The sequence below is a fragment of the Numida meleagris genome, unplaced genomic scaffold (genome assembly GCF_002078875.1).
Source record: "Numida meleagris isolate 19003 breed g44 Domestic line unplaced genomic scaffold, NumMel1.0 unplaced_Scaffold303, whole genome shotgun sequence".
NCBI classification, from domain to species: domain Eukaryota; kingdom Metazoa; phylum Chordata; class Aves; order Galliformes; family Numididae; genus Numida; species Numida meleagris.
The window spans coordinates 30,883-43,361 of NW_018364544.1; the positions used below are offsets into that span (position 1 = coordinate 30,883).

Below are 12,479 nucleotides of genomic sequence, written 5' to 3' on the forward strand. Positions count from 1 at the left end.
CAGGTGTCCCATGGCAGTGCCAGGTGTCCCCAGGGGTCTCCACATCTGTCCCTGTCCCCGTGCCCTCCCTGTTACCCCCACCCCACGCTCCCCCCCCCGGTGTGTCCCTGCACCGCATGCTGCAGTGGTGCTGGGGAGGGTCACCCGGTGGTGACTGTCCCCGTGTCACCCCCCGCCTGGACCGGACAAACAACGCTGGGTTCGTTTTTAAATAACAATAATTAAAAAAAAACAAAACATACCAAACAAAACAGAACAAAACCGAAAGAAAATATACAGCAGTCGTTCCTCCCCACCACCGCGGGGCCTCGGAGGGGGGATTTGGGCCAGTGCAACAGTGCAGGATGGGGGGAAAAGGAAGGTCCCCGGAGCGCCCCAGTGTCCCCCCAACTTGGGGACGGCGGTGGGGACAGTCCTGGGTGGGTGGGAAGTGCCATGGGGCTGAGCCCTGGCTGGGGAAGCAGCCACGAAGAGGGGTGGGGGGCCCCGGCGTGCGAGGTAGTGCCGGGGGCAGCGGCCGGGGGCTGTTGGGGTCCCTCGGTGCCATCCAGGCTCAGGTGGGGGGTGTGGAGGAGGGCTGGGCCGGACTGGGGCGGTGCCGCAGGGTCTTCTCGTCCTCCTGGGGAGAGAAGGGACATGTGGGGGACACTGGGGTGGGGACATTGGGGTGCTTCTCGTCCTCCTGGGGAGAGAAGGGACATGTGGGGGACACTGGGGTGGGGACATTGGGGTGGGGACATCAGGACGGGAGTCACCAAGAAGGGGACACTGGGACATGGACTCTGAGATGGGGATGGCAGGATGGGGATGCTGGGGTGGGGACATCAGGACGGGGACACTGAGGTAGGGACATCAGGATAGGGGTCACCAAGATGGGGACACCGGGACACGGGCACTGGGATGGGGATGACAGAATGGGGACATTGGGGTGGGGACACTGGAATAGGGATGTTGGGATGGGGACATCAGGATGGGGACACTGGAACTGGGACACCAGAATGGGGACACTGGGGTAAGGACAGCAGGATGAGAGCAGCGGAATGTGGACAGGGGGATGGGGACATTAGGATGGGGACACTGAGGTAGGGACATCGGGATGGGGGTCACCAAGATGAGGACACCAGGACACGGACACTGGGATGGGGGTGGCAGGATGGGGATGCTGGGGTGGGGACACTGGAGTAGGGATGTTGGGATGGGGACATCAGGATGAGAACGGTGGAATGGGGACATTGGGATGGGGACATTAGGATGGGGACACTGAGGTAAGGACATCAGGATGGGGCCACCAAGATGGGGACACTGGGACACAGATGGGATGGGGATGGCAGGATGAGGATGCTGGGGTGGGGACATTGGTACAGGGACACGGGTGGGGACATCAGGATGGTGGCACTGGGATGGGGACATTTGTGTAGGGACACCAGGATGGGGACACTGATACAGGGACACTGAGGTGGGGACACTGGGATGGTGGCACTCAGATGGGGACATTTGGATAGGGACACCAGGATGGGGACATTGGGATGGGGACATTTGGGTAGGGACATCGGGATGGGGGTACCAGGATGGGGAACCCCCAGGACACCCCATTTTGGGGATTCTCCACAACCTGGGGACAGGACTTGCCCCATGTACCCCCACACATGGGGTAAGGGCACCATTGGAAGCCCCAAGCCTGGGGTCACCCCATTTTGGAGGATCTCTGCTGCCAGGGCCACTCACAGCCTCCATCACGCCGGCTCCGGGCCACTCGGTTGGGGCGAACGCTTCCTCCTCACCCCGCGTCAGCTCCGGCCCCTCGTCCTCGTACTCGGTGAGGTAGTCAGACTCCTCTAAGGGAGCAGAAGGGAGGGAAAAGGAGGGGGGTTTATGGCCTGGATGCAGCCCCCAGCCCCACACCGTGAGAGGGGTGCTCACCATCCGCGTATCCATCCGCTGGGTAGGGCTTGGCGGGCTCAATGCGGGAGATGATCTCTGCCAGGTCCGTGAAACCAGCACTGGGGTACGTGAGCACCTACGGGGGGGAACAGGGGTCCATGAGATGTAGCCCCCAGATGGGAGAGGGGTGAGGATGGGGGACGTGAGATGGGTGATGGGGTGGAAGGGTGTTGGAGGGGACAAAGGGGGACAAAAGTTGTTCAGGGGTGACAGGGGATGGGAAGCGGGGACAGAAGAACGGACCAGGGAGGGGATATGTGGATGGACCAAGGAAGGGACAGATGGATGGACCAAGGAGGGGACAAGAGATGGAGAGGAGTGGCGTGGACCAAGGGGGCAGGAGGATGGGTGCCCTGGGACAGGTCCCCACGCAGCCCCTGTCACCCACAGCCCCTGGTGCCACCCTACTCACATCCATGCGTTTGCTCTCATAGAAGTCAGCCGAGCGCCGGTCTTTCACCATCTTCTCAATGATGTCACCTCGACTCCAGCCATCGAAGACCAGCTTGCCGTGCTGGTAGCCCACGTCCTGTGGGGAGAGCAGTCACAGTCCATTGGTGGCCTGGGTACGCCAAATGACGGCTTTGGGCAGCTCAAGGGATGGCCCAAGCACTCAGCTGATGGCTGGGGCATCCCAACCCATGGCAAGGACGTTCCAACTGATGGCTCAGGACACCCAACTTTTGCCTGGGGAACCCAAACAATGGTCAGGAAATTTTAAATGATGACATGGGGACCATGAATGGTGACCCAGGCACCCCAAATGGTGGCTGGGATGCTGCCATCAATGGCTTGGGCACCCCAAATGATGGTCTGGGCAAGCCTAGATGATAGTTCATTCACCACATTCATGGTCAGAGCACACAAACGATGGCTAGGGCACCCAACTGAAGGCTAAGAGAACCCAATCAGCAGCTAAGGAACACCAAAAATGGCCAGGACATCCCAAATGACAGCCTGGTGTACCTTGTTAATGGCTGGGGCACCCAACCCAGTGACCTGGGCACCATAATTGATGGGCCAAACACCCTAAATGGTGGCTGGAGCACCCAACGCGTTGCTAGTTGGTGAAACCTGATGACCAGGACACACGGTTAACGACCTGGGTGCTCAACAGATGGCCAGGACACCTCAATTCATATCCGGGCACCCCATTAGTGGCCAGGACACCCTATTAATGACCAGGACACCCCTAATGATGGCTGAAGAACCCCACCGACCCATGACGTGGGACACCCCATTGATGGTCCAAAGCCGCCCCACCAGCCTCCTCGTCCCCGACTCACATAGATCTCGTCGAACTTGCCAAAATCCATCGTCTTGAAGCGGTCGATCGGGGGACGGATGTACTCACAGTACGAGCTGGACTTCACCACCTCCAGCTGCCGCACGCACGACACATACGCCAACCGCGACTGGATCTCTGCCATGTCGGGCACCTGGGAGGATGGGGCGCTCAGCACCCTGCGCTGTCCCCATGGGCGTCCCCGTGTCCTGTTCCTCCTCACCTTGACTTTTTCAGCCCAAGGGTTGAGGCGTTTCCAGAGCAGCCACCAGCCCGACAGGCTGTCCCCGTAGTTGCACAGGTCCGTCTCGTCCTGGCTGCCCACGTCGATAGCGATCACCGTCTTGGCACCCATGCTGCGGGCGATGTCAGCTGCAGGGTGGGGAAGGAGGAAGATAGGTCGGCAGCACCGCAGTTCCCTCCACGAGAAGTGCTGGCACAAGCGGAACGGGGCGAAGGATCGTTCCCAACCATGGGGAAATGGCAAAGCCAGGCTGGGGCTGGCGGGGGGACAAGCAATGTCTGGTGGGCGTTGGATTTGGGGGTACAACATGCTGGTGGGGAGCGGAGCAGCGAGGCATGTGTAGGGGTGGTGGAAGGATGCAGGCAAGCTGCGGTGTCTGTAAATGTGGAGGAACCCCAGGAAGACACCCAGTGCCAAGGACACCAGGAGACAATGCGAGGTGGATGGGGATGGGTTGAACGAGGAGGAGGATGGAGGTGCCCCAGGGGGACACTTGGAGCTGAGGACATCAGGAGATGATGATGTAGTGGGGAGGAAGCTGGCCTGCACGTGAAGGAGGATGGAGATGATCCAGAGGAGCGCTTGGTGCCAAAGACACCAAGAAACACGATTCAGGATGGCTGCATGTGAAGGAGCACCAAGATGCCATAGGAGGGCACCCAGCAGATGGTGTAGGATGGAGGGAGTTGGCAAGTGAAGGATGGAGATGTCCTGGGGAGGACATGAGGTGTCAAAGACACCATGAGGTGGTGGGAGATGCCACACGCAGCACAAAGGGCATCTGGTGCCAAAGACACCACGAGGTGTTCAGAACGTAGATAGAGGTGTCCTGTCATAGGAAGGACAGAGATGCCCAATGAGGGCACCCAGTGCTAAGGACACCTAGAGATGCTGCAGGGTGAAGGGAGGTGGCTGGGACATGAAGGAGGGTGGAGATGCCCTGGGAAGGCAAATGGTGCCAAGGACATCAGGAGAGGACGATGCAGGTTGGATGGAAGTGGGGAAGGAGTGCAGGAGAGCACCCAGTGCCAAGGACACCAAGAGATGATGCAACAAGGAGGGATATTTTTTGTGCGTGAAGGACGACGAGAGGACACCTAATGCTAAGAGAAGATGCAAGATGAAGGGCTGCATCCTGTATGCCAAGAAACATGAAGATATCCTTGGAGGCAGAGGACAAGACCCAGTGCAAGATGGATGGACACCTTCTGCACAGGAATGAGGAAGAAGATGCCCCAAGAGGGCAGCCAACGCTGAAGACACCAACAGGCAACTCAAAACCAGGTGGGACAGCCCAAATCCAGCCTCAATGGTGGCTCGAAGAGCAGTGAAGCCCCATCCCGTGGTGGCCACATGGCCCCAGTGCAACTGTCCACCACTGGGGCTGGACTCAGTGACCAAAAGCCAATGCAAGACAGATTGATGCCTCCTGCACAGGAATGAGGAAGAAGATGCCCCAAGAGGGCAGCCAACGCTGAAGACACCAACAGGCAACTCAAAACCGAGTGGGACGGCCCAAATCCAGCCTCAACGGTGGCTCGAAGAGCACTGAAGCCCCATCCCGTGGTGGCCACGTGGCCCCAACCCAACTGCTCGCCACTGGGACCGGACCTGGGGAGGGCGGTGGGATGCTACTTGCCTGGCAGGTTGTTGATGTAACCCCCGTCCATCAGCAAGTTGCCGTCCTTGGGGTCGCAGAGGGGCGGCAGGTACCCAGATAGGGTCATGCTGGCTCGCACGTACCGCCAGAGCGAGCCTGCATGAGCGGGGAACAAATGCAGTGAGCACGGCTCGCCCCGCGCCTGCCTGAGCCCCCCAGGGGGCTGCCCCTCACCCCTGCCCTTGCCCAGGGATGTCTGCACCCCACGGGGGTCCAGCGGACACCCATGGGTGGCAGGGGGGCCGTTTGCAAAGCTCCACCTGGAATGGGATACGCGTGGGTTTTCTGGGGTTTGTTTTCTCGAGGAAAAAAAAAAGGAACATTTCTGGGGGGGCCGGCGGCCCCGGCGAGGGAGATGCTGACCTGGGACATTGTTAACATAGCAGCCGTCCACGAGGCAGTGGCTGTCCTTGGGGTCGCAGAGCGGAGGCAGGTAGGGGGTATAGGAGGCACTGGCTCGGACGTAACGCCAAAGACTGCCTGCCAGAGGGAGAGGAACGTGAGGGCATGGGGGGACGGGATGGGCACGAAGCCCCGGGGCGGGTGATGTGATTTCAGCACCGGCAGAGTCGTGGTGGGGAAAGCACTTTGGCCACACTGGGATGGGGAAGGGTTAGGGGTGGTGAGCGGGGATTAGTTGGCGTTAAGAGGAGAGGGTGTAGAGAGAGCCAGGCTGTCTACAAGCCACCGCCTTCGCCCCATGGACGGCTCAATGTCCCAGGTGAGCTCTGGCACCAGGCAAGGATGAGGGGCAGCCACCGCATCGTCCCCGTCACCGCCACCGCGCAGTCCCCACCACCATCACCGCGTGGTGCCCCCCATCACGACATCCCCATCACCACCACCGCGTTGCCCCCGTCGCTGCCACCGCAAGGACCCCACCACCATCAGCACACGGTCCTCATCACGACATCCCCACCACCACCACGGCGTTGTCTCCACCACGATGTCCCCATCACCACCAATATGTTATCCCCATCGTGACATCTCCGTAATCACGTCGTCCCCACCATGATGATGACCCCTTCACCACCACCACATTGACCCCGCCACCCCTGCGTTGTCCCCAGCAGGACAGCCCCACACCCCCATGCTGTGAGTGAGGGTTACTGGGGTTAGTGGTGAGCAGAGCTGTTAGAGGAGATGTGCACACTGGGCTGGGTCGCAGCTCTGCATCCCAATTCTGTCCCCGTCCCCACGTGGGACACGGGAAATCGCCAGACTCCGGTGTGGAGCTGAGCTTTGCTGGTGGCCAGCGTTGGGTGGCACTGGGACACCACCACTGTCCAGGTGACAGTGATGACGTTTTTGGGGTGCCGGTGAGGAGATGTGGTGGTGCCAAAGAGCGTCCCCAGTTCTCTGGGGGGCTCTTACCATCCGTGTGCACCCGCATGGCTGAGGCCGTGATGTCTGTCGTGACGTTGAAGTAGGGAAGCCAAAGGTCCTACGGGAACAAGATGGGGTGGGCGATAGTGTGGGGATAATGCTGGTGGGGTGGGTGGGAGACAGCTGGGACCCCCCTCTGGGGTACAGCCCACCTCGATCTGCTTGTCCTGGAAAACCTTGTTGATGCTGGCGTTGAAGGCTGAGCCCGAAAACATGGAGGTGATGGGGTAGGTGAGATCCAGGACGGTCGCAAACACCGAATTCATGCACTGGAGGAGGAGGAAGAGGAGGAGGAGAAAGAAGGAAGAGGAGAGGAGGAGAAGGAGGCAGAAGGAGAGGAGGAAGGAAGAAGATGAAGAAGAGGAGAAAGAGGAGGAGGAGGAGGAAGTAGGAGGAGGGGAGGAAAGAGAAGGAGAGGAGGGGGAGAAAGAGGAGGAAAGTGGAGAAGGAGGAAGGAGAAGATGATGAAGAAAGAGGAGAAGGAGGAGGAGGAGGAAGGAGAGGTGGAGGAGCAGAAGGAGGAGGAATAAGGAGATCAGGAGGAAGAAGGAAAGTAGGAGAAGGAAGAGGAGGAGGAGGAGAGGAGAAGAAAGAAGAAAGGAAAAAAAACAAGAGGAGGAAGAAGAAAAAGAGGAAGAAGAGGAAGAAAAAGAGGAAGAAAATGAAGAAAAAGAGGAAGAAGACGAAGAAAAAGAGGAAGGAGGTGCTTTAGAAACACCCTGTCTGAGTGACCGCAGACGCTGTGCATGTGCCCACCCAGTCGGGGATGGCACCCACCTTGGCCCACTCGCGTGCCCGCTGCTTGGTGCGCACAGCGCTGCGCTCCTCAGCGTACAGCGCGCCGATGAAGGAGCCGATGGAGGTGCCACCAACCATGTCAATGGGGATCCCCGCCTCCTCCATCGCCTTGATCACCCCAATGTGGGAGCAGCCCCTGGGGGAGGAGAGGAGATGGGGCGGGAAAAAGGAAGAGGGATGAGAGCGGTCACCAATGTCATGAGTCACTCAACCCACTGGGCCACCCGTCCTACCATGTGGGGCACCCACCTGGCTCCGCCGCCACCCAAAACGAGGGCGATGGTGTTGCCAGTGAGCACCCGCGCCAAGCGGGAGAAGTCGCTGTGCCGGTCGGCGCTCTTGGCGAACACCTTCTCGTACATCTCCCGCTTGGGGATGAGGAACAACCGGTGATGACGGCAGCCGAGCCACGGGGACGCTTTTGGGCTGGGGACACACCATGGTGGCACCTACCAACTTGGCGGGGTTGCGTCGGGAGAAGACGCGGCGCGGACACTTGATGTGCAGGTGGCCCGAGCACCAGCTCCGCATGTTGAGCCACTCAACGGTGCGCGATGGGCTGGGACCATCCTCGCGGTGGAGGAGGATCAACTGCTTCAACGCGCGCACCGCCGTGTTCTCCAGCATCTGCTCCAGCTGTGGATAACACCAGCAGCTTGGTATTGGGTTGTCCACATCACGTCCACCCCGTTCAGTATTGGGTTGTCTATGTCATGTACACCCATCTGGCATTGGGTTGTCCTAATCATGTCCACCCCGTTTGGCATTGGGTTGTCTAGGCCATGTCCACTCACTTGGCATTGGGTTGCCACATCACGTCCATCCTGTTTGGCACTGGGTTGTCCCTGCCATGTCCACCCCATCTGGCATTGGCTTGTCTAGGCCATGTCCCCTCATTTGGTGTTGGGCTGTCCATGCCACGTCACCCATTTAGCATTGGGTTGTCCACGTCATGTCCACTCCACTTGGAGTTGAGCTGTCCCTGCCATGCCCACCCATTCGGCGTTGGGTTGTCCCTGCCGTGTCCACCCCCATCACACATCCCTCACCACTCCCAGTGCTGGCTCCTGGTCACCCAACCCAACGATGAGGATGCAGTCTGCCTGCCGGATGCAGCGCACGGTCCACGGCGTCAGAGTGAAGTCAGTTTGGTAGAGCACGATGCGATGGATGTCTTCTTGCTGGGCCAGCCAACCTGACAGGCGGTACTCGTGGATGCTGCCGGGATGGAGGAGACAGATGGTGGCACGGCGCTGGGGCACCGGTGATGCCCCTTCTGCTGGGAGTTACCTGTCCAGTGCCGAGGAGCCGAGTCGGGCGCGAATGATGTCGCTGGTGAGGAGCAGCGTGGGACCTGGGGGGGGTGGAGGTATGGTCAACCACGGTGTCATGTGGCTGTGGTCACCACCAAGCCATAGTTGTCACTATCTGTGCAGCCACCAAGACGCTATGGGGTTCTGGTCACCACCCTGCCATGGTCACCACCATCTGTGGTCACCAGCATGTCACGGGGCTCCAGACACCACCAAGCCATGGTCACCACTGCTGTGTGGCCACCAAGCATGCCATGGCATTCCAGTCACCACCAAGCAGTGGTCAACGCCAGTGCATGGCCACCACAGTGCCACATGGTAACAATCTCCACCTCCAAGCCATGCTCACCATCACTGTGTGCTCACTGCCATGCCATTCCAGTCAGCACCAAGACATGGTTGCCACCGTTGCATGGCCACCACAATGCCGTGGGGTTCTAGTCACCACCAAGCCACAACTATGGGGCTGTGGCCACTGCTGTGCCATGGTCACCGCCATGACACAGAACCACGGTCACCTCCACCCCATGGCCACCACTGAGTCATGAGGTCACCACCACACCACGGTCACCTCCACCACGTGGTCACCACCGCACCACGGTCATCTCCACCCCGTGGCCACCACTGAGTCATGAGGTCACCACCACACCATGGTCATCTCCATCCCGTGGCCACCACGGTGCCGCAGTCACCGCCACGCCGGCGCTCACCGATGGCATTCAGCGCGTGCTTGAGCTCCAAGGTGAAGGCAGCCATGGGCACGTCGTCACACACCGGCAGCACCGCCACCGTGGACAAGTTGCTGGTGGGGTTGGTGGGCTCTGAGCTGGAGGCCATGCCCAAACCAGAGCCTGCAAGGAGAGAAGACGCAGTGGCATGGTGCCTCGGAGAAGGGCACCCCATCGTCACCTTGTCCCCGTTGTCCCCCGTCCCTTTGGGACCCACCTGCGAAGGGACCGCGGAGCTGCTGGAGGTTTCCCAAGATCTTTTGGCTCAGGAGGTGGATGAGACGGGTGACAACCTGTGGGACAAGGGTGGGGACAGCCCTCAGGGCGGGGTCCTGAGCCAGAGACACGTCAGCACCATGGAGCAGGACCAGAAGAGTATCCATGAGCATTTTTGGGTGCTGTCACGACTACCACCCATCCTCAGGGGCCTTGGAGAACATCCCTGAAGGGCACCAGCCTTTATCCCCCACCAACCTTAATCACTTTAATTCTTAAAGACGGCTTTAATGAGCATCAGAGCCACTAGTTGGGATGTTGGACGTGCTCCTCCCCCAAGAAGGATGTGAAGACCCTGGGACGGGCATCACCAACGTGGCAGGTCTCCAGATTTCAGCAGGATCGAGCCGTGGACACCACCACACCAGGGTCATTGCCACGCCATGGGGCAGCGTCATTGTCACCACCGTGACGCAGAACCATCATCACTTCCAACCCATGGCCACCACTGTGGTCACCATCACACTGTTATCACCACGGTCACCTAAACGCCACGGCCACCGCTGTGCTGGAGCCACCAGCATCTCTCCAACCTCTGAAATCTCCTAAATTTTTGAGATCGGTGAGGCATCATGGCTTCACCTAAGGCAGCCCTCATCATTACATGGCTCAACCCTTCCCTGTTTTGGGTTCAGATAGAGTGGATCCACGCCACTAACCCATCCACCCGTGGGGATACGGTTGGGACTCCCAGCACAACCCAGTTTGCCCCCAGGGCAGGGCAGGATTTTGGCCGTACCTGAGGGTACCGACGCTTGATGTTGTTCAAGGTGCCCTCAGGCAGCTTGGCCAGCTCCGTGTCCCGGACCGCGTGCACCGTGGTGGCACGGGGTTGCCGGGTAAGCGCTTCCACCTGGAGAAGATGGCATATAGATCAGACATAACACCAAGACATCACATCCCACCCCTGGCCCAGCACGGCTCTCACCACGCCGATCAAGTCCCCGCGGCCGTACTCCCCAATGAGCTCCTTCTTGCCGCTGCCCTTCTGGATGACGGAGCGGAGGCGCCCGTTGAGCGCGATGTAGGTGCAGTCTGACTTGTCACCCTGCCTGGGGACACCAAGGGGACGTCAGCCCCCTGGTGGGGTCCCCATCGAGCCACGGTGTGGGTCACCCACCTGTAGAGCGCCCGGCCGGCTTCCACCGCCATCCAATCGATGGCGAAGTCCATTTGGCGCACGAAGGGTGACATGCGGGTGACCACGGTGTGGGCGACGCTCAGCACCACGCTGGGCTGCTCCCGCATGATCCTACGGACCAACAGCAGCTGGGGGACACGGCGGTGACCCCAGGAAGTGCCACCATAGGCGCTGAGCTGCGTTCACCCTATCAATGTGAAATGTTGCCCCAAATCTCCCACTTTGTTGGCGCTGGGACTCACTCGTAGAAGTCCGACTTGGAGATCTTGAGGAAGGTACAGTCGCGGTTGGCCTTGATGGTGAAGATGAGGGGCTCTCCAGTGAGCACGGCCAGCTGCCCCACCATCTCACCGGGCTGCGTCAGGAAGAGGCAGACGTCCTCGGCCTTGTCGATCATCCTCTGGTAGATGTGTAGGCAGCCCCACAGCACAAAGTGGAGGCTCACGTCCTGCCAGAACAGCGCTCCGTCACCAGGACCCATAGGGCAGGGGTAGGAGGAGCAGCACTCCAAGGAAACATGGGGTAGGGGGAGCGAGACGCTGCACCGTTCCCCCAAAGCCCAGACCTACCTGGTCCCCTTGACGGGCAATAACCGTCCCAGCTTTGGCATGATGGAGCCAGACACGGTTGTTGAGCAGAGAAGGGTCCTGGGGGAAAGAAGCGTGTCACGTGAGGTGATGGAGGCCATGAAAAAGCCATAGGGGCCACCATGAGCTGATGGGGCCATAAGAAAGCCATAGAGGCCACCATGAGGTGATGGGGACATGAAAAAGCCATAGGGGCCACCATGAGGTAAGAGGGCCCACAACATGGGAAAAGCCATAGGGAACCACCATGGGGCAACAGAACCACCAAGAGGCCACAGAGGACCACCATGAGGTGACAGAGACGCACCATGAGGCAATAGAGGACGACCATGAAGACACGGGGACCACCACAAAGTGCTGGGGAGCACCGTGAGGTGATGGCAAACCACCCCGAGGCCCCAGGATCTCCCTGCACCGTCTCCATTGGAGGCCTCACCTCCACCTTCATCAGTTTGACCAACTCTTGCTTGGCAGCCTCGAAGATGGCGCTGGTTTGGCGGCCCTGGGAGGGCTCGAAGGGACAGTCCACCACAGCCGACTCATCCTCACAGCTGTACCGGTAGATGCCTGATGGCTGCTCTTCCACCGTCACCGACTTGCGTTCCTTGGGCTCGTGCGAGATGGACTGTGAGGACAAGGGACAGCTCCGGTGTTGGCGTCGGGGTGGATATGGATTTAGGAGGATGTGGTGGATCCAGTCTTACCCGGGAGAAGGCAGCCAGGGGGCTGGTGCTGTCCTCCTGCAGCGATACCGAGATGCGGCCGCGCTCATAGGCCATGTCGAAATCAGAGCGGGGACCCTTCTGGATGCCTGCGTCCCACCAGGGAGGGGACCGGGTGGTCACCAGCAGCCCAAGGTGGGCATACATGGGGTGGGAGAACCAGGGGGGGCATGCATGAGGCCGAGGAAGGGGGAATGCACAACCCAGAGGGGATGCACAACCCCTAGGAGGGCGGACATCCATGGAAGGATGTATGACCCCATGGAGGGATGTATGACCCAATGGAGGATGCGTGACCCCATGGAGGGATGTATGACCCAAGGGAGGACGCATGACCCCATGGAGGGATGTATGACCCACGGGAGGACGCATGACCCCATGGAGGGATGTATGACCCA

General features: G+C 59.9%; 1 protein-coding gene across 1 annotated transcript in view; it reads right to left on the reverse strand.

The window, feature by feature from the left end:
- Positions 1 to 6: 6 nt before the first annotated feature.
- The window catches only part of PNPLA6 (patatin like phospholipase domain containing 6), a gene marked incomplete at its 5' end in the record, with an annotated part of 15,663 nt that continues 3,190 nt past the window's right edge, over positions 7 to 12,479 (reverse strand). Inside the window, 22 exon segments of the mRNA XM_021382879.1 lie at positions 7 to 619; positions 1,726 to 1,835; positions 1,921 to 2,017; positions 2,354 to 2,470; positions 3,228 to 3,380; positions 3,450 to 3,598; positions 5,110 to 5,226; positions 6,505 to 6,574; positions 6,669 to 6,785; positions 7,294 to 7,450; positions 7,564 to 7,682; positions 7,768 to 7,950; positions 8,364 to 8,532; positions 8,605 to 8,668; positions 9,338 to 9,478; positions 9,573 to 9,648; positions 10,371 to 10,484; positions 10,560 to 10,683; positions 10,752 to 10,883; positions 11,015 to 11,220; positions 11,342 to 11,419; positions 11,796 to 11,984. Of these exon segments, the coding sequence (XP_021238554.1) occupies positions 554 to 619; positions 1,726 to 1,835; positions 1,921 to 2,017; positions 2,354 to 2,470; positions 3,228 to 3,380; positions 3,450 to 3,598; positions 5,110 to 5,226; positions 6,505 to 6,574; positions 6,669 to 6,785; positions 7,294 to 7,450; positions 7,564 to 7,682; positions 7,768 to 7,950; positions 8,364 to 8,532; positions 8,605 to 8,668; positions 9,338 to 9,478; positions 9,573 to 9,648; positions 10,371 to 10,484; positions 10,560 to 10,683; positions 10,752 to 10,883; positions 11,015 to 11,220; positions 11,342 to 11,419; positions 11,796 to 11,984 (2,748 nt within the window).